The sequence below is a fragment of the Capra hircus genome, chromosome 9 (assembly GCF_001704415.2).
Source record: "Capra hircus breed San Clemente chromosome 9, ASM170441v1, whole genome shotgun sequence".
Lineage (NCBI taxonomy): Eukaryota > Metazoa > Chordata > Mammalia > Artiodactyla > Bovidae > Capra > Capra hircus.
The window spans coordinates 29,902,248-29,920,796 of NC_030816.1; the positions used below are offsets into that span (position 1 = coordinate 29,902,248).

The 18,549-nt window shown below is 41.7% G+C and overlaps 1 protein-coding gene across 2 annotated transcripts in view; it reads left to right on the forward strand.

Moving 5' to 3' along the window:
* Positions 238-18,549, forward strand: part of PDSS2 (prenyl (decaprenyl) diphosphate synthase, subunit 2) — a 279,997-nt gene continuing 261,685 nt past the window's right edge. For both annotated transcript variants that reach the window (XM_018053102.1, XM_005684603.3), the window contains exon 1: positions 238-797. In XM_018053102.1, coding sequence (XP_017908591.1) covers positions 517-797 — 281 coding nt within the window. In that variant the 5' untranslated portion in view covers positions 238-516. The remainder of the gene's footprint in view (positions 798-18,549) is intronic.

Sequence of the window (18,549 nt, forward strand, 5' to 3'; positions counted from 1 at the left end):
CACTGGGTATCCTACGATGAATCGGACTCTGCCCAAACTCCAGGGGCTGGGACACCGCTCGCCCATCTCTGTCACCCTCTGCCCTGACAGGCCAGGAAGAGGTGGGAGGAGCTGAGGTTTGCACCCTACCCCGCCTTCCCGCGATCACCTCCAGAGCCCCGCCCCTTCGGGGAGTCCGGGCTGCGCCGCAAAGTAGGGAAAATTCTTTGCCGCAGAACAGCCCGCCTCCGTCTTTACGGCAAGTCGTATTTCACTCCTCTAATATGGCGTTCCCCATTTAGGCAGCGGCCGTGGTTTCGACCATAGATGGACGTGGGCAGTGCTGGGTTGAGGGTGTTGTGTGTCTAACCCAGACTGCGGGATCTGCAGTTAAAGTTCGTTTCTGGTCACGACTCCAAAAACCCACCCTCCTCTTGAGGGTCCCGCAAGTTCCCGCAAGTTCCTCATCTGTCCCTGGCTTGTTCCCCGCGCCACCTCCGGACACCCTCAGGTCCCTGAAACCCTCAGACTTAAACTATGAGCCTTCGGCAGCTGCTTTTGCGCTTGCCCCGTTATCTTGGGGCCTCGGGTCCCCTCCGTGGCCCCCTCGATACCATCTCCTCGGTGATCTCCTGGCGTGGTCAGTCCTCCAGGTCCCCGGCCCAGTGGAGCCAAGTGGTGTCAGAGGCGGAGAAGATCGTGGGCTACCCCACCTCCTTCATGAGCCTCCGTTGCCTGCTGAGCGACGAGCTCAGCAACATCGCTATGCAGGTGCGGAAGCTGGTGGGGACTCAGCACCCTCTGCTTACCACAGCCAGGTGAGCTACACCTTCTCTCTGACACACTCGCACCCACTCTAGTCCTTTTTCCTGGCCGATACACTTTTCCAGCCTCTCTCAGACTGACTGCCTGTTTATTTCTTTTTACTTAGTTTTCTCAGTCTATTCGGTATTGTGTCTTAGTCCACTTACCTTAACATACTTTTATTAAGATTTGCGATGTTAAGAATGAGAACACGTGCGATTTCCGCGTTTTTGCTTCTTAGCTATTGAAGGTGAAGTTGCCTCGGTGATTTTGGAAACATCGAGTAGGGATGTGGGTTTGAGTCACTTCCTAGAAATGGCCTTTTAAAAGTGGGATAGTTTTATTTTCGGTTCTGCATTATTCAGGAAGTCACCTCTAGAAAGAATGGGTTGGGGGGAGATAGGTCAAAAGTTAGGCAGTCATTTGCAACTTTTGTCTCAGGCTTGAAGCAGGAATTTATCCAGTCAGTATTCATTTTCCCTTGGGATTTTTATCACTTTATGCGGACTGCTACTGTGAAACCTGCTTTTAGGACTTGAAGGACCACAACTTTTGGTTCCATTTTTAAAAAGTATTTCTAAGTATTTCCTCAGCATAGGAATATTCTTTACGTAACTCTAGTACAATAAGCAACTTACTTGTCCCCTAGGGAACATTTGGCAATGTATGGAAATGTTACAACTGGGGCGTTCTACTGGTGTTTAATAGATAAGAGGCCAGAGATGTTATTAAACACCCTGCAGTGCCCAGGGCAACTCCCTACTGTGAAGAATTAGGTACACTAAAATGTCAGTAGTACCGTTGTGGAGAAATCTTGGACAAAATTATCATTTTTCTTAAATGTTTTCTTAAAAAGCACAAACTTTTGAAATAATTGTAGGTTCACATGCAGTCGAAAGAAATACTATAGAGAGGTCCAGTGTATCCTTTGCAGTTTTGTCCCACAAGCAGGATGTTGACACTGATACATTTCCATCACTACAGGGATCTCTCATATTGCTCTTTTATAGCTACCCTTACTTCCCTTTCTCTTGCTTTAAGTTTTTATGAGACATCTGCTATTTCTTTGTTACTATAAAAGTTACCAATAGCAATACCGAATAGCAGTAGTAGAGAGATTTTATTTCTTGGGCATCATTCCCAGTTATCAGGAATGTCATTTTATGAGTAGGTTAAACTTGTTTTGAAGCTGGAATCTCCAGAGATTCTAGATGGTACACACTCAGAACACACAACATGTATCTTTTAAAGCTTAATAGTGAGAGGAATGAGCTTACCACCCAGTTGAAGAAATATAACTTTGATCAATCCTGCTGAAGCTGTCTCTATTCACTGGTTTATCTCCCTGATTCCCCACTGAACTGAATTGTGTTTATTTTTCCTTTTTAAAGTTGCATGGGAGTTTTCTTTAATAGTAATGTGTTTAATAGTAATGTGTTTAATAGTCTTTAATAGTCTTTAATAGTAATGTCTTTAATAGTAATGTGTTTAATAATACTCATTTTTTAAATTTACAAATATTGTACTTTATTGCATGTAGTCCTTTGTGACTTGCTTTTTAAATTCGTCATTGTTTCTAAGATTTTTCCCCGTTGTGTTAACTATACTTCTCTAGTTTTTCACTGATGTGTGAGATTCTACTATGTAAATACCATAGTCTTCTTTCGATCAGCATTTGGGTTGTTTGCAGTTTGTGGTGTTATGAAAAGTACTGCTGTGAATATCCTGAATGTGTCTTCTGGTGTACTTGTCTTGAGAGAATAAAGGAGTGTGTACACATGGCCAGCTTTAGGAGATAATAACAAATTGTTTTCCAAAGTGGTTATACCAGTTTACATTCTTACTAGCAGTGTCTGAGTTCAAGTTACTCTGTGTTCTCACAACACATGAACCATGAAATGTCTTATTTTTTGCCAATCAAATAGTGGGTTTCTCTGTATGTGATGGGAATATGGTAGTGTTAGCAGTGGAGGATGTGGTAGTACAGTGAGCCCTCCAGATCCGTGAGTTCACAACCACAGATTGAACCAGTTGTAGGTTGAAAATATTCAGGGGGGATATTTCAGAAAGTCCCCCTGAAACAAAACTTGAGTTTGCTGTGCACCAGCAACTATTTTTATAGCGCTGCTATTGTATACAACCATTTACATAGAATTGGCATTGTAAATAATCTAGAGATGATTTAAAGCATAGAGGAGGATGTGCCTTGGATTATACATAGATATTGTGAGAGACTTGAGAATCCTGAGATTTTGATATCCAGGGGGGTTTCTGAATCTAATCCCCTTGGACTACATATTACATTGTGCACATGCATATTGTAGTGTCTATTCTAAAGCATTGACATGAAAAGGGGAGAGCTAGCAAAAGCCTTAGTAATGTGCATATTCTGAGAATTGCAGTTCATCTACTTGTCAGAGTATCAATTGGGGTCTTAGAGAAGACTCCTTCTGAGACCACCAGAGACACTCTAGATGAAAGGTCTGAAACTTTCCTGATTGTGGCCTTCCCTGCCTGCCTGTCCCTGATCTAATACAGTGAAAGAATTGGAGAAAGTTTCAGCAAAGCCATAGTAACATATGTGGATTACTTTATTTTGTAAGAAAAGAAGGAGTTAATCTGTATGTAGTTTCGTTACATGGTTAAATTCTTTTAACAGTCTAAACTCACAGGCAGTCAGTGAACAAAAAACTCTGGGGGAGGTGATCATGTATACATCTATTTCAGCAAAGAAGCAAGCATTTGATCCATAGGGTAGGCAGATTGTGGTTATTGTAAATTATAGCTAAAAACATGGATTAAGTAGCTGTATTGTTTCACATGCTGCACCTTACTTTGTTGTAATCTTGTTGGCAAAGCATTGATAATTAAGACAGAGAGTGTCTCAGTATGCTAGTCAAAGGACACAAAGGCTCCATATAGTTAATATAGAAGACCATAAAAAATTGGATTTGGTAAATTCTTTTACTTAGTTCCGTTTTACATTTTGAGATTCCATTATTTACTTATATTGATATTCTGATCCCTTGGGTCATTTTACTTTTTGGGTAGAAAAACATAGTGTATTAGGGATGAATCATACCTGATAGCCCTAAAATTTAGATGTACAGTGACATTTTTTGGCAAACAAGAGGAGAAAAGAAGGAAATCACCATAATTCATTATTCACTACCTTTTCTTTCTTTACGTAAGCTATCTCATCAAGAAGAAGGGAAAGAGCCTAGAACTTAATTTTATAACAGTTTAATTGAGAAGTGAGATTAAATTTAAAATCTTAGTTTTCTAACTGTTGAGTTTTAACTTTCTCACTCTCCTCTTTCACTTTCATCAAGAAGCTCTTTAGTTCTTCCTCACTTTCTGCCATAAGGGTGGTGTCATCTGCATATCTGAGGTTATTGATATTTTTCCTGGCAATCTTGATTCCAGCTTGTGCTTCATCTAGCCCAACATTTTGCATGATGTACTCTGCATATAAGTTAAATAAGCAGGGTGACAGTAGACAGCCTTGATGTACTCCTTTCCTGATTTGGAACCAGCCTGTTGTTCCATGTCCAGTTCTAACTGTTGCTTCTTGACCTGCATACAGATTTCTCAGGAGGCAGGTCAGATGGTCTGGAATTCCCATCTCTTGAAGAATTTTCCACAGTTAGTTGTGATCCACGCAAGTCGAAGGCTTTGGCATAGTCAATAAAGCAGAAATAGATGTTTTCTGGAACTTGCTTTTTCGATGATCCAACAGATGTTGGCAATTTGATCTCTGATTCCTCTGCCTTTTCTAAATCCAGCTTGAACATCTGGAAGTTCTCGGTTCACGTACTGTTGAAGCCTGACTTGGAGAATTTTGAGCATTACTTTGCTAATGTGTGAGATGAGTGCAATTGTTCCATAGTTTGAACATTGTTTGGCATTGCCTTTCTTTGGGATTGGAGTGAAAACTGACCTTTTCCAGTCGTGTGGCCACTGCTGAGTTTTCCAAATTTGCTGGCATATTGAGTGTAGCACTTTAACAGCATCATCTTTTGGGGCTTGAAATAGCTCAGCTAAAATAGTTGAAATAGAAACTTGAAATAGTTTAGTCACTCAGTCATGTCCAAGTCTTTGCGACCCCATGGACTGCAGCATACCAGGCTTCCCTGTCCTTCACCATCTCCTGGAGTTTGCTCAATCTCATGTTCATTGAGTCAGTGATACCATCTAACCATCTCATCCTCTGTCACCCCCTTCTCCTCCTGCCTTCAGTCTTTTGCAGCATCAGAGTGAAAAGTGAAAGTGAAAGTCACTCAGTTGTGTCTGACTCTTTGTGACCCATGGACTATACAGGCCATGGAATTCTCTAGGCAAGAATACTGAAGTGGATCAAACCAGGTCTCCGGCATTGCAGGTGGATTCTTTACCAGCTGAGCCACAAGGGAAGTCCAAGAATACTGGAGTGGGTAGCCTATCCCTTCTCCAGCGGATCTTCCCGACCCAGGAATTGAACCAGAATCTCCTGCATTGCAGGCAGATTCTTTACCAACTGACCTATCAGGGAAGCCCTTTCCAGCATCAGGGTCTTTTCCAATGAGTCAGTTCTTCACATCAGGTGGCCAGAGTATTGGAGCTTCAACTTCAGCACTGGTCCTTCAGTATTCGACCAGCAAATACTCAGGGTTGATTTCCTTTAGCATTGACTGGTTTGATCTCCTTGAAGTCCAAGGGACTCTCAAAAGTCTTCTCCACCACCACAGTTTGAACATTGCTGATGGGAATGTAAAAATGTTACAGCCACTCTGGAATACCTGACTTGCCTCTTGAGAAACCTGTATGCAGGTCAGGAAGCAACAGTTAGAACTGGACATGGAACAACAGACTGGTTCCAAATAGGAAAAAGAGTACGTCAAGGCTGTCTACTGTCACCCTGCTTATTTAACTTATATGCAGAGTACATCATGAGAAACGCTGGGCTAGAAGAATCACAAGCTGGAATCAAGATTGCCAGGAGAAATATCAATAACCTCAGATATGCAGATGATACCAACCTTATGACAGAAAGTGAAGAGGAACTAAAAAGCCTCTTGATGAAAGTGAAAGAGGAGAGTGAAAAAGTTGGCTTAAAGCTCAACGTTTGAAAACAAAGATCATGGCATCTGGTCCCATCACTTCATGGCAGATAGATGGGGAAACAGTGGAAACAGTGTCAGACTTTATTTTGGGGGCTCCATAATCACTGCAGATGGTGATTGCAGCCATGAAATTAAAATATGGTTGCTCCTTGGAAGGAAAGTTATGACCAACCTAGACAGCATATTTAAAAAGCAGAGACATTACGTTGCCAACAGAGGTCCATCTAGTCAAGGCTATGGTTTGTCCAATAGTCATGTATGGATGTGAGAGTTGGACTATAAAGAAAGCTGAGCCCCGAGGAATTGATGCTTTTGAACTGTGGTGTTGGAGAAGACTTGAGAGTGCCTTGGACTGCAAGGAGATCCAGCCAGTCCATTCTAAAGGAGATAGTCCTGGGTGTTCATTGGAAGGACTGATGTTGAAGCTGAAACTTCAATACTTTGGCCACATGATGCAGAGAGCTGACTCATTTGAAAAGACCGGGATGCTGGGAAAGATTGAGGGCAGGAGGAGAAGGGGACAACAGAGGATGAGATGGTTGAATGGCATCACCGCCTCAATGGACGTGAGTTTGGGTAAACTCTGGGAGTTGGTGACAGACAGGGAAGCCTGGTGTGCTGCAGTTCATGCGGTCGCAAAGAGTTTGACATGACTGAGTAACAGGACTGAACTGACTCTGGAATACAGTTTGGCAGTTTTTTATTAAATTAAACATACATATAATATACAACCCAGTAATCACACTTGAGCATTTATTCCAGAGAAATAAACACTCACATCAAAACCTATACAAGGAATGCTTATAGCAGCCTTATTTGTGACAGCTAAGAACTGGAAACAACCCATACCTCACTGAAGGGTGAATGGCTGAACAAACTGTGGTGCATCCATACAATGGAATAGTTGTTGTTTATTTGCTAGGTTGTTTCCAGCTCTTTGTGACCCCATGGACTGTAGCCCTCCAGACTCCTCTGTTCATGGGATTTCCCAGGCAAGAATACTGGATTAGGTTGCCGTTTCCTTCTCTAGAGAATCTTCCTGACCCAGAGATGGAATCCAGGTCTCCTGCATTGCAGGCGGATTTTTTTTAACCACTGAGCTACCTGGGAAGCCTTGGAACATCCTTATGGTGGTGTTGTTCAGTCGCTAGGTCACATCCAGGTCTTTGTGACCCCGTGATCTGCAGCACACCAGTCTCCTCTGTCCTTTGCTATCTCCCAGAGTTTGCTCAAATTCAGTGTCCATTGAGTTGATGATGCTATCTAACCATCTCATCTTTTGCCACCCTCTTCTCCTTTTGCCTTCAGCCTTTCCCATCATCAGGGTCTTTTCCAGTGAGTAGGCTCTTTTCATCAGGTGGTGGAAGTATTGGAGCTTCAGCTTCAGCACCAGTCTTTCCAATGAATATTCAGCGTTGATTTCCTTTAGGATTAACTGGTTTGATCTCCTTTCAGTCCAAGGGACTCTTAGCACCAGAATTTGAAAGTGTCAGTTCTTCAAACTATATATACTAGCACACAAATGAATGCAGGTTTTTAAAAAGTGCCAAAAACGGAATAAGGCCTGTAGTTTTGTTAACAATAATATGCTGTTATTTTTTAAATTTTATTTATTTATTTTTGGCTGCACTGGATCTTTGTTGCTGTTGCAGGTTTTTTCTAGTTGTGTTGTGCAGAGTCTACTCTCTAGTTGCAGTGAGCACGTAGGCTTCTCATTGTGGTGGTTTTCCCTGTTGTAGAGCACATGCTCTAGGGTGTGCAGGCTTCAGTAGTTGTGGTGCATGGGCTCAGTAGTTGGGGCTCACAGGCTTAGTGGAATATTTCCGTACCATGGGTTGAACCCCTGTTCCCTACATTGGCAGGCAGACTCTTTACCACTGGACTACCAGGAAAGTCCCAGTGTTAATTTTTAGTTTTGGTATTATCCTACAGTTGTGTATGGAAGGAAGCTGGGTGAAAGATACATAAGGACTTTATATCCACGAGTTCCGCATGTATGTGGATTCAGCCAACCATGGATCAAGAATATTTGGGGGAAAAAATTCCAGAAATTTCCAGAAAACAAAACTTGAATTTGCTAAGCCAGGCAACTTTTGATATAACATACATTGTATCTACTACTATTTGCATAATATTTCCATGGTATTAGGTATTATAAGTAATCTGGAGATGATTTAATGTAAACTAGAGGATGTGCATAGGTTATATGTAAATACCACACCATTTTATATAAGAGACCTGAGCAACAGAAATTTTGAGGTCCTGTAACCAGTCCCTCTCTGGATACCTAGTGAAGACTGTACTATTTTTACGTCTTTCTGTGAGTCTGTAATTATTTTGTTATTTTGAAAAGCTAAAAAAAAAAATCACCTCTAACAGAGAATGAATGGATGGATGGATGGACGAACAAATGAACAAACAGTAAGTAACCTGCAGGACAGGAAGCTTACATGTATGTTTTAGCTTCATCTCTGTCAGTAGGTGTCAACAGTGTGACCTTAAGTAAGTTATTCCATCTCTGGGCTTTAATTTCCTAAGCAATGAAATAAGAAGTTTGACTAAATGATTTCCAAAGGTATTGCCAATTCTGCCTAGTGGAAATTGGTATCATAACTGAGCACGGTAGCTAAGGGAGCTGTCGTCACTTCTCAGACAGGTAATGATGAGTAGATTGAATGCAGTATGTAATACAAATTTATCATCCTTTTCCTACTGTTTAAAAATCCTGAAAGGTCAGGGAAAAAAATATTTTCTTAGACTCATAAATCTGACCTGAACTGACGTGAGATCATTCATAGTCTTTCTTTATCCAACTTAATGTGAATATTCTTGCATTTTGCTACAGAAATATAAATTTGTTTGATTCCAGGGTGCTGCCACAGATTATTCTGGAGTGCTAGGTGAATTGCACCTTTGTAAACTCAGAAAAATGTTGAATTTTGAAAGACATTCAGTTTCAGGGACTTTGGATGAGATAGTGGACCTGTCCAAGCCAGACAGTGGTATGCGGGGTGGAGGAGAAGTCCAGGTATGTGTGTGGATGAGTCATGTGGGAGAGGCTGAAGGTCATGACGGTGTATCAGTCTCCATCTTCTCCCAGTATTGCCTGCACCCCATGGCCGTTGCCATCTTGCTGTTGTTGTTGCTTAGTCGCCCAGTCATGTCCAACTCTTTTGCGACCCCATGGATTGGGGTTATCTGGGCTAGAATACTGGAGTGAGTTGTCATTTCTTTTCTCCATGGGGTCTTCCCAACCCAGGGATCAAACCCACATCTCTTGCATGGCAGGCGGATTCTTTACCGCTAAACCACCAGGGAACTAAATGTAATTATCCATTTGTGCAAAATATACATTTTCATATATTTATTTAAAATTGTTTAATATTTATTTAATTTTTGGCTGTGCTGGGTCTTCATTGCTCACAGGTTTTTCCCTAGCTGTGCTGAGCAGGGGCTATTCTGTAGTTGCAGTGCCTGGACTTCTTATTGCAGTGGCTTCTCTTGTTGCAGAGCATGGGCTGTAGGGCACATGGGCTCAGGAGTTGCAGCTCCCGGGCTGTAGGGCACGTGGGCTCAGGAGTTGCAGCTCCCGGGCTCTGAGGCACAGGCTCAGTAGTTGTGGCGCACGAGCTTAGTTGCTCCAAGGCATGAGGGATCTTCCCTGATCAGGGATTGAACCCATGTCTCCTACGTTGGCAGTTGGATTCTTTACCACTGAGCCATCGGGGAAGCCCTATATTTTTCTTTTTAATCATTTAAATTTCCATAAATCATATTATTTTTGAGTACTTCTAGCTTTTATGAATTCACTGCATATGCTATCTATTGTCAAGAACTTAAAAGCTTTTAATAAACATGGAGGACACTTAATTGTTTGAAAGGTAATGAATAATATTTTTTTTTCATGTAGAATTGGTTAAATTTTTGTTGTTTAACATAGCTGATTCCATTGTGCAATATGGCTTTGTTTTCATTGATTACCCTTGACAGATTTGACTCTTAGGATAAAATTTTTGTTTAAATATTTTGTCTTTTTACTGTTGCCTTGAGAAAACTATGATCTGTATTTCAGGTTTAGATAGATGGGATCAATTTGGTATGCCTCTATTGGAGACAAAATATGACATTTAGTCCCTCTCTTAGAGGGTGTTGATACCTTGGTAGAGACTTTTTGTTCCTGAGTTTACTGCAGTTTCTTATTACCTAAAAAACCTTATTAGTCTTTTCTGCATGGTAAAATTCTCCAGAGTTCTTTGAATTTATTATTGTATATTTAATTTTAGTCTCTTCCATGTTTATGAAAGACCCTTTCTAGACTCAGTTCTGTAATTACTGTACTGAAAGCCTACCTTACTTATGAAGGACTTTTTCTTGGATGACTTGGAGAAAATTATAAATTTTAATTCATTCCACAAATATTTGAGGTGCTCTTGGCATGGATATACAAACAAGAATAAGACATAGTTGCTACCCTTCAGGAATTCATGAGAGGCAGTATAGTGAGCACGAGCTCTGAAGTCAGACTATCCTGACTCTGCCCCTACCAAGGTATGGGATCTCAGGAGATTTACTTAACCTCTCTGTGCCTTAGTTTCCTCATTTGTAAAATGAGGATAATAATGGTACATATTAATATGTCTTAGAGTTTTATGAAGAGTAAATGGGCAAATATAGAAGAGTACTTGGAACATAAAAAGTAGTCACATTTTAGCAGTTATGCTTATTATTAGAAAGTTTTTTTAGTTGGGAGGCATGCAGATAGAGGATATTGAGATAAATTCTGTAGAATGTATGAGCAATATGCAGAGGGAAAAAAATCTCTAGAGAAAACTGGAGACTTCCAAAGTTGAGGTGACATATGAGTTGGGACATGTTGGATGAGAAGGAAATAACTAAGGCTGGAAAAAAAAAAGACATGAGAAGTTGCCTAGCAAAGTGTAGGGAAGTAGTAGTTAGGTGTACGCCGAACATGTGTACAGGCATGTTGATTGATGAGGCAAAAAGAATAGATTGGAAATGTCTGCTTCTTCTAAGATAGGATAACATGCTGCAAACAAGTAGGAAACTGGATAAAAAATATGAACAACTGTATTCTGCTTAGGGTACAGGGAGCACAAGCTTGTGATCCCTGTGAGTGAGAAAACAAATGAGGTGAGACTAGGATCACTGTAACTTTCTGCTGAGAGGTGCATTCCAAACAGCAGCACAGAGAGAGGCAACTTCAGCAGAGGATGCTGGCACTGCTGAATTGAAGAGATGGATCAGATTTGGGGGAGGCTGAGGTAGCTGGAAATGTGGGACAGAATGCAGAAGAGGAGAGAGCATGTACAGAAGGGCTCCAGAAATCTCAGGTGCCCACTGGAGTCTGTTGCTGAAAACGGAGCAGCACACATACAGGAGGAAGCTCGCTGAGGCTGGAGCGCTGTAAAGCTGCATAACTCTCAGAGTTCTTGGGGAACTGGGAGACATTGACTGGACAGTGTGGAAAGGACTCTTGGATCAGCTGGACACTCTAGAGAACCCAGAAAAATTATGCCTTAGTAATGGGACAAGGAAGTATTCTTAATGCCTACTAATTAATGTTAGCTCAGAGCTAGTAGGTAAAAATCCTCAAGAGGATTGGGTATTTTCCTTTTGCCAACTCTCTATTTTATGGGTAATGACCAGAGATGCATTTGGGCAAAAAAATCTTCCAGAAGGGATTTGGCCTCTTATCCAAGAACCGAGGGTCTTAGATTTGACTGAGAGGCCGGGACTGTCTATAGTAGGTCAGACATAGGTCTGACCTATAGGTCAGATAGTAGGTCTCAGATAGGTCTCTGTTCACTAGACCTGGAGTTATTTGTTTTTAATTATTTAAATCAAAACAGATCTTAGTGAGATGGCTGTTGGTTTGAATTCTTGGGTCTGATCAATTAAATATAGACAGGGATTTCTGCCTATCACAACAAAACCTGAGAATTACCTAGTATTCCCAATATCCACCTTGCTGCCTCTAAGAGTCACCATGCCCCCTTTGCTTCTGGCAGTTAACTACTTCCACTAGATCCAACCTTTCCTGGGCTACTACCATCACTTTCTGAGTCCAGGGAGTCCATTTCATTTGTAGTCTCTCCTACCTAAATCCTTAGCCCCTTCTAGAAGCCACTAAAGTGATTAGTAATGATTGTGGGATACCCTTCACTAATCTTTTTCTTGTGTCAAGAGTGAAGATGTTACCGAATTGCAAGTCTGTGTGCCTGACGCACAGTGAAGCCAATCAGTACAAAAACATTAGAGTTTGGAACAGAGAAAGGTTTTATCACAGGTTCCTAGAGAGAGGTGATGGGTGTCTCATGCCCTAAGAACCCCAAGGTTAGTGAAAGCTTTCAGAAAAGCAAAAGGTGAGAGATGGGCCTGGTTAGTTGTTGCAGACTTGGTGCCAGATCCTTTGTTCTTGAGGTCAGGTAACGATGTTGTTTTGAAATCTCTACCAAACGAATGTTATTCTCTGTCTCGATAAAAAAGGGCAAGGTTCAAGGCACAACTTTCATTCTCTGGGGTCCCAGTCCTGGCTAAGAGGAGCAGATCTCAGTTGGCAGCTCTCTCAGGGCCAAGTTCCCAGACACCGCCCATCCATAGCCAGGCTCCCACACCTTACCTAGTTGTCATCTCTAAGGGAGCCAGGCACCCAACCCCACTGGCCCTCAGTCTCCTCAGGCTCCCCAAGTCGGGGAGACCAGGTCTCGTGGCCTGCAACCCAGGCAGACAACTGCTATTACGTCTCAGAGACAGGGATGGGGGAGTGGTTCACTGTTGCCTCAAGGCCTGGGCCAACACAGTCAAGGGCCTTAATCAGGGCTCTGGACCCTGCAGGATGTAGTCCCCAATCTGTTCCCTGGGTCCTCCAGCTCACCCACTGGCCCAAGGTTGGGTGAGCTGGAGGGCCTCCAGGAGAAGGCCTAAATCTTCCTCTTACCTCACTCTCTACCTGATGACTGTTACACCACTGACTGTTGGCTGAATCACTTCTCTAATATCCCTCATTGACAGTTACTTGTGGGCAGGGCCTACTGTGGCACTGACCAGTAGCTGAGCAGGACAACCAACAGTTGCTCATGGACAGGTGTTTGCTTGTGGGCAGGGCCCTGAGGACCGACCAGTGGTTGAGCAAGACCTGTTGCCTAGTAACGGGGTGTTCCTAATGAGGCACATCAATGGGTGCCTGCTAAGGGCTGGGCTTATCCTGCTCTTTTACAGAGAGAGTCTTCTGGGCCCAGTCAGGAGACCCGGTAAAAGCAGTATGTTAAATGAATAAAAGCTTCATATAGTTTGAATAAAGAACAGTGGTGAGAGGATAGCATCTTTCCCATGCATGTGTGCTAAGTCACTAGAGACGTGTCCAACTCTTTGCAACCCTGTGGGCTGTAGCCTCTCAGGCTGCTCTGTCCATGGATTCTCCAGGCAAAAAATACTGGAGTGTGTTGCCATTTCTTCCTCCAGGGGATCTTCCCAGCCCAGGGATTGAACCCACATCTCTTACATCTCTTGCATTGACAGGCAGGTTCTTTACCACTAGCGCCACTTGGAAGCCTATCTTGCCCATGGGATTTCCTTATTCCAAGATCCGCCCCATACAGTCAGAACCATTTACATACTGGGCGTTGCAATTTAGCTTTGTAATAGCACGTGGCCAGTGCAGCTCTTAGCACACAGCCCTTGCTGTGTGCCGTTACCTGGACCCACAAGCTACCAACTGTCATTGAGTGACTGTTGGTTGTCCTGCTCAGCCGTTGGTTGACACCACAGTAGGCCCCTCCCATGAGCAGCCAACTGTCAGTAAGCAGCCGTCAGTGGGCCATTCAGCCAACCATCGGTGGAATGGTGGTCATTTGGTATATAGTGAGGTAAGAGGTGAATCCTGGCATCCTCTGCAGCCCTCCAGTTCACCTGGCCTCGGGCCAGTGGGTGAGCTGGGAGGCCCAGGGAACAAACTGGAGCCTGTTTCCAGCAGGGCTCCAGAGCCCTCATCAACCCACTGAATTTGGCCCAGGTCTTGAGGCAGCAGTGAACATCTCCCCTCTCCCCACCTTTGGGACCTGGTGGGGGCCTGCCGCCACCCCTCCTCCACCCCCCTTGAGCAGCCTAAGGAATCTGAGGGCCAGTTGTGTCCTGGCAGCCTGGCTATGGTTGGGCGGTGTCTGGGGACCCGGCCCTGAGAGAGCTGTCAACTGAGATCTGTCTTTCTTCGCCAGGACCAGGACCTCAGAGGGGGAAAATTGTGCCTTGGGACCTGGCCGTTTCTTGTCAGAACAGAGTAACGTTCATTTGGTGGAGATTTACAGGAATATCGTGACCTGACCTCAAGACTGTTTGCAACAGCTAACCAGATCTCTCCTTCAACTTTCTTAGAAAAGGGCTTTGCTGAAGGCTTTTGGAGAGTTTGGGGTTTTTAAGGCATGGGCCATCCTTAAATGCTCCTTGCACAGCCCTCAATAAACCTTTCTATGTTCCAGACTCTGACATTTTGGTATTGTTTGGCTGCACTGAGTGTCAGGCACACAAACTTGCATTTCAGCAACGGTTTCAGTCAAGCACCATCATCTGTCATAGTAACCTAATGCCAATTTGTAATTTTAGTTGTTTAAGAACCATATCCATACAGTGTTTATAATTTTCATATTAATACACATTTAAAGAACATCTTAATAAAAATCATTTAAGGCATACTGGATAGCTGAATTTTTACCCTTTAAAAATATTCCAAATATTGCTCAAGGTTGAGGAATACTGACTAGCCTGTGTTCTTAATTCTGGGCCCGGTTAACAAAGTTGGTTGTAGGTTCTAAAGTGCTATAACACTTAATTCTTTGTGGTTGAATTTTAACAAATTAGGATTCAGATCTCCACATCTCTCTTCCCATGTTCCTCATTACTGCATCACCAAATGCTTTTCATCAGTATGTATTCTATAATTGTCCTTGATTCTTCTATAGGATTCAGAATTTTCGTGTGTGTGTGTGTGTGTGTATGTGTGTGCGTGCACGTGTGTGTACATGTTTTACACACCTGGGAGATTTTTTTCATTGCCAAAATTTATTTATCTCTGTTTGTGGTTTTGAGAGCTTAATGAATGTTTTCCCCAGGAACAGCTACCCTAGAGTAGGTTTTAAAAATGGATACTAGATGTTAACCATTCAGATAGTTGTTTCTGATTTAATCCTTATTCAAAGTTCTAGATACAAATCTTTGGTTTATGGAGTGCAGCTGGATTTGCTTTTTTCCTGTGACTCACCAGTGTCTTCTCAAAGCCTTTCATTTTTTTCTATTTTTGTGCACTGAAACTTCATTTGAACAAATATTTAAAAATAGCTTTAAAAATTACCATTCTCTTGGAATCTCCTTGGAAGTTTATTTCATTTGCTCCAGAGATTTTTTTTTTATTAAGCAAATTGATTTGCTTTTATTTCCAGAATTGTGAGGCTGCAGATACTTCTAGTGAATATTATGTCATATTCTAAAAACTTAGCAGTGTGTTTTGAATGTTTCAAGCACTGGTAATTTGCATAAGCATATTCTTTATAGTGTTTAATAATTACAGGGCTTTGTGACAGATACTTTCTATATCTTAAATGGTTAAATATCATCAAATAAATGAAATGTATTTTATCCTCAATAATAGTGGCTTCACAAATCTTCATCAACATTTCTTTGTAACTTTAGGCTGTTTCTTTTATATTACTGTGTATTTAAAAGAATGTCATTTAGTTTCATAGGACTAACAAAGCTTTTATTAGAAACATTTTTATGTAGTTATATTATTTTTAAGTATTACTTATTTTTTCATGTGCTTATTATTCCATAGTGCCTCTGATTAAAAATAAGCATGACTATGTGACAAAGTGTGCCTGGTATGAATTTATGGGTATGTAGAAAAGAGCCTCAGAAATAAACATCCTGGTCCTGGCTCCAGCATTTTAACCTACTTTAAAAATACTTATGGATGTACCTGGGCAACTTACGGAAAAACTGAGATGGAGCTTTTCCATCCTCGATGACTTTTACTGTTTCATAGCATATGTTAAAAAAATAATTTCTTGATATTGAATGTTTGTTAGAATAATATATTCGTTTGTTAAATGGTCAGGGTAATGTCTCTTGCCCCATAAAAGGGTAGTCCTGGGAGCTTGATAGTTTAATTTTTCTTGAAACGCTATTGAATTTCTGATTATCTGTGTGTCAGTTTTCCAGTGAAGAATTTCTTTTAAGTTCCTAGTTGATACTATCTTGCCACCTGTTTGCTGCCTGTTCCACTTTCATTTAGTGGTGGGTTGGGGAATGCATATGGGTTTTAGTTTTAACTTGGATATTGGAATTTCAAATAAATTTTGTTTAACTTAACTATAGTGAGAGCATAATATTATGTAAGGAGCACTGCAGTGAGGGAGGCAGTACTGGCTGTGGTTTAGAGAAGAGCATGGGCTTGTGAGCTAACCAATACCCAAATTTAAATTCCAGTACTGCCATTTCCTAGCTGTGTGAACTGCAGAATATTTTGAGCCTTGTTACCTGATGCTGAAGCTGAAACTCCAGTACTTTGGCCACCTCATGCGAAGAGTTGACTCATTGGAAAAGACCTTGATGCTGGGAGGGATTAGGGGCAGGAAGAGAAGGGGACGACCAAGGATGAGATGGCTGGATGGCATCACCGACTCGATGGACATGAGTTGAGTGAACTCCGAGAGTTGGTGATGGACAGGGAGGCCTGGCGTGCTGCGATTCATGGAGTTGCAAAGAGTTGGACATGACTGAGTGACTGAACTGAATTGAACCTCATCTGTAAAAGAGATGACATTATTATTATTCACAAGATTGTAATGAGGATTACAGCAGACCAACACTGTAAAATGTTTAGCTCAAATGCTCTATAAACATCACTGCTGTTATTAGCTATTATTTGTGCCCAGTAATTTTTTTTTCTGTGATTTTAGATTAGTTTTTTTCCCCCCGTTGCCTATGTTTACTTGAAGGTTAGTTTTAGGAACCCAGAGAGATACTTCAGATGAAAATGATTTGAAAGGTATACTGCACTGTATAAATATGAGGTGGAAGTTGAGTATTATGACAGTTATTATTAGAAACATCAGTTGAAGCTGTTTAATATAGTGGAAGGAGCATAGTTTTGGAAGCAGATTGACCTGTTCAGACATGGCTATGTCATTTACCAGCTGCTATTGGACAGGTTGACTACTCAGAGCTTCAGTTTTCTCATCCCTGAAAATGAGAATAATAATATCCTATCTTGTGGAGTAATGGTAACACCTATCCTGTTGTGAGGCTTGAATGAAAGGCCTAGGGGACAACATAGTTTCTTTCCCTGTTTCTAAGTGGAGAATAGGAAATGTCCCTGGCAAAAACAAATATCCTTTCTGAAGCAAAATGCAGATTAATTTTGGTTTAGATTTTATTGCAAATAAGATAGGATCAACCAGTGGGTTAGGTAGATAACTAATGGGTTAGGAGGATGAAGAAAGTAGGGGTACTGGTTAACCTGTGGCCCTGAATTAGATTTTAGAATTTGAAATGATTTAGTATAAAGAAAGGAGTTCAAGCTAGGAATACAGTTGGCTGCTGTGAGTGTGTTATAAACCAGACAAAGTAGAAAATAAGGAGCCAAGGGATCTCTTAGCTGGGAGAGAACAATATATGTCAAGATCTCCTAACTCTATTTTAGCAATGAGTAAGGTATTATCTCTCTTTTTCTTTTTTTAAAAACTCTTGCCAAGAATAAAAGAGAAATGTCTGGGGATGGTAGATCTCACAAAACTTCCTTTTGGGGTTTAAGCTAGTGAAGGTGATGGAATTCCAATTGAGCTGTTTCAAATCCTGAAAGATGATGCTGTGAAAGTGCTGCACTCAGTATGCCAGCAAATTTGGAAAACTCAGCAGTGGCCACAGGACTGGAAAAGGTCAGTTTTCATTCCAATTCCAAAGAAAGGCAATGCCAAAGAACGCTCAAACTACCACACAATTGCACTCATCTCACATGCTAGTAAAGTAATGCTCAAAATTCTGCAAGCCAGGCTTCAGCAATACGTGAACTGTGAACTCCCTGACGTTCAAGCTGGTTTTAGAAAAGGCAGAGGAACCAGAGATCAAATTGCCAACATCTGCTAGATCATCAAAAAAGCAAGAGAATTCCAGAAAAACATCTATTTCTGCTTTATTGACTATGCCAAAGCCTTTGACTGTGTGGACCACAAGAAACTGTGGAAAATTCTGAAAGAGATGGGAATACCAGACCACCTGACCTGCCTCTTGAGAAATCTGTATGCAGGTGGGGAAGCAACGGTTAGAACTGGACATAGAACAACAGACTGGTTCCAAATAGGAAAAGGAGTACGTCAAGGCTGTATATTGTCACCCTGCTTATTTAACTTATATGCAGAGTATATAATGAGAAACGCTGGACTGGAAGAAACACAAGGTGGAATCAAGATTGCCGGGAGAAATATCAATAACCTCAGATATGCAGATGACACCACCCTTATGGCAGAAAGTGAAGAGGAGCTAATAGCCTCTAGATGAAAGTGAAAGAGGAGAGCGAAAAAGTTGGCCTAAAGCTCAACATTCAGAAAACGAAGATCATGGCATCTGGTCCCATCACTTCATGGGAAATAGATGG